The following is a 3,353-nucleotide window of genomic DNA, read 5'->3' on the forward strand; positions in this document are numbered from 1 at the left end:
ATCTCCGACCTGTATCCCCATGTGATGTCTGTGTTGTGTGTGTAAGGTTGGGGGGGGAGTCCCTATTTCACTGCAGGGCAACCTGCACGTGGTGAATAAAGCCTTGATTGATTGATTGATTGATTGATTGATTGACTGTACACACTGCACAACAAATAAGAGATCAGAAGCTTAGTGTCAAAAGGGCCCAATATGTGACTGTGGAGACAGCAGAGCAATTTTCAAACTTTATTTACAAGTTTAAGCAAAGGAATAAACTTGGCGAGGGATTCGGGGCTTGTTGTTTGAACACGACTCGTGGTGTATTTGAAAGAGGAATATGACTCATGTTGCAGGCAGAGTTGGCGACACTTTGAGGAGCAGCTGAAGGTCCGGGTGAGCTGAAGAGAGCGATGCTGGGCTGGCCCGAGTTAAAAGGGATCCAGTGCAAAGCGGTGGCAAGAGGGCAGCCAGGTGCCATACTGAAATCCTTCCCAGGAGTCAGAGCGTGAAACAGGTGCTGTGACCAGAGAGCTGTAGCACAAGAAAAACAAGGTGGGTACATAGACTAGAAGTAATATACTGTAATATACTCACATATCTATATTATTATATTATTTATATTATTGCTAATATATATTGTAATATATCTATATCACTAAAGCACTTCTGGATGGATGCAAACTGCATTTCGTTGCCCTGTACCTGTGCATGTGCAATGACAATAAAGTTGAATTCTATTCTATTCTATTCTATTCTATTCTATTCTAATACACACAAACATCCTGAGACTCAGACTGAAAACCCCACAAAAGAGGGGGGATAGGGTTGGGGTGGGTTTCTGCTCTATGGCAGGGATGTCAAACTCCAGTCCTCGAGGGACGGTGTCCTGAAACTTTTAAATGTCTCTGCTGCAACACACCTGAAGAACATTAGTAGGTCATTAGCAAGACTCTATAGAACTTATATGTGTTGGGTATATGATGACATGTGCAAATCCTTTAAATGAGTTTTTCAAGACACTGACAAATGAAGTATTTATTGCTGAAAAACAGTCATATCTTTGACCTGCAGATAGTCTGTAATATTAGATCAGGTTTCTTTGTGACTAATGATAGCAACATGGCTAAATGAAACTGAGAATAACCCACTAAGTAAATGCTGAAATAAGGATGGATGATCTTCACTAGACACTCAAATGGAAAAGTTTTGGATTTCAGTTTGAACCCCCCCAACTTTATTCTTGACTCAAATAAGTTGAGTTCATTTGGAAGAACTGAATAGGATTCATTGAGAGTACTTTCATTCTCCTTAAAGTGAACAACAGTCTGAAAGGGACTTTCTGCCATGTTTTACAGGCAGTCGTGCTTCTGAAGACTAGTTTTTGTTCACTTTGTTGTGAATATTTACATAAAACCATCCAAGTGTCTGTATCCAGCACCGTCTGTGCAAAACTCCTTCGATGTCAGAGGTTCAAACATGAAAAACAAACTGTTTTCTCTGTCATTGTTGTTTTTTCTTTTAACTCCACAGTCAGTGAGTTCTGCAGCTCAATGACAGCATGGCAGCAGCATCTGGTGAGTCTTACTTTGTCACACTTACATGCAGTAACTGTGAGTTACCTCCCTCTACAAGCACTTTCTGACAATAATTTAATTGTTTCTTGGTTTCTCCTTGTTGGAGAAATGTGAAAAAAATGAAGAAAAAGTGATTATTGGAGGATAATCGATGTGACTACAGGTGAATATTTTACAGCAGGTCTCATCTGAGTGTCTTTGCTGAACCAGGCTGCTGTGTTGCATGTAGCATACTTTAACAATGTGTTTAACCAATAACATTTGACAGAATGTGTTTTCTGAAAATTAAAAGTCACATTTAATAATCTTTCCCAGAACTAATGTGATCTGTTCATGCAGTCAGCCGTTGACATTTAAAGTGCTTTGTTCCATCTGACGTAGTCATTGCAGGATAACAAATTATGTCTCAATGCATAAACTACTACTAATAATAATGAAAGGAGAGTTATGTATTTCTTTATCTTTGCAGGACCACAAGACACTTTTCCCAGACGTCGCAGGAAGAGCTTTGATTTTGTGCCACCCAGCAGTGAGTTTTTAAAGAAAAGATGTTTAATGCAAACTTTAACTGGGCAATTTAAGGTGGAAGACATTAGACAGGAGCAGGTGAAGACAAAATATAGCAGGAAGCGTGAAGCCTGTTTGGAATAATGAAAACCTCTTAGTGCACAGATCCTGCTTTCTCTCTTTACATTTAGAGCTCATATAATGTATAGAAAAGTGAAATAAACTATTTTATGTAAACTTTTGGGGGTCATTTCTGGGAGAGGTTACAGCAAATGTCTCCTTAACTTCATGTTAACAGATCAAACATTCAGGAAATCAGTGTTTGTGTAGCTCTATGCCACAGACATGAAGTTGCTGCAATTTATTGAAACTGTGATGTATCCTGTGGTAATGATGCTCAAAAGAGATTATAGAAATAAAATTGTGCCAAACAAGAAAAAAAATTGGTCTTCAGATTCTGTGGATTTAAAACTGAGCTTTTAACAGAGGTCAACTCTCAAACTTTATGTAATATTCTCACATGTGAATATATATTTATGGCTCAGTAATGGTTCATAAATACGAGAAAAAAATAACACATATTTAAACAAAATGACAATTTTTGCACATTTTTCAATAATTACAACTCAGTGGTTACAAATGGAAAATGATTAAAATTAGATTAATTGAAACCTATGATATAATGCTGTTGCTGCTTGTATTAACTTTGAAAGATTCTTTGTTCAGTGTTTGTGTTTGCTGTCGTTTCAGTGTCTGAGCTCAGAGCTGTCCTGCTGGGGAACAGCTGGTCTGAGAGGAGCTCAGTGGGAAACTTTATTCTGAGAGAGAACAAGTTCAACCCTGAGGAAGAACTGGACCGATGTGTGAGAGTCAGTGGACACAGTCAAGGGAAAGAAATATTTCTCATCAACACTCCAAATCTGCTTCATCCAAACATCTCAGTGGAGAAATTAAAGGAACATGTGAACAACTGTGTGAGGCTCTCTGATCCTGGACCTCATGTGTTCCTGCTGGTTCTACACCCTGAAGACTTCACTGAGCATCAAAAAACGAGACTCTGCAGAGTCCTGAACTTCTTCAGTGATCATTCCTTTGATCATTCACTGGTTCTGATATCACCACCCAGAGAGAGGCGTCTGGGTTTATGGCATAGTGTCATGTATCATACACCTATACAGGAAATGATCAGACGATGTAATAACAGGTCACTGCAGCTTGAAAACCTCAACATTCGGGAGTTACTAGAAAACATGGAACGCATTGTAGAAATGAACAATGGAACACATGTGA

At 38.8% G+C, this 3,353-nt stretch overlaps 1 protein-coding gene across 1 annotated transcript in view; it reads left to right on the forward strand.

Moving 5' to 3' along the window:
* Nucleotides 1-1,540: 1,540 nt before the first annotated feature.
* The window catches only part of LOC102196258 (GTPase IMAP family member 4-like), a gene marked incomplete at its 3' end in the record, with an annotated part of 4,184 nt that continues 2,371 nt past the window's right edge, over nucleotides 1,541-3,353 (forward strand). The window contains exons 1-2 of the mRNA XM_013908186.1: nucleotides 1,541-1,556; nucleotides 2,814-3,210. Of these exons, the coding sequence (XP_013763640.1) occupies nucleotides 1,541-1,556; nucleotides 2,814-3,210 (413 nt within the window). The remainder of the gene's footprint in view (nucleotides 1,557-2,813; nucleotides 3,211-3,353) is intronic.

Source organism: Pundamilia nyererei, unplaced genomic scaffold, assembly GCF_000239375.1.
Source record: "Pundamilia nyererei isolate P.nyererei 1_Seehausen unplaced genomic scaffold, PunNye1.0 scaffold02343, whole genome shotgun sequence".
Lineage (NCBI taxonomy): Eukaryota > Metazoa > Chordata > Actinopteri > Cichliformes > Cichlidae > Pundamilia > Pundamilia nyererei.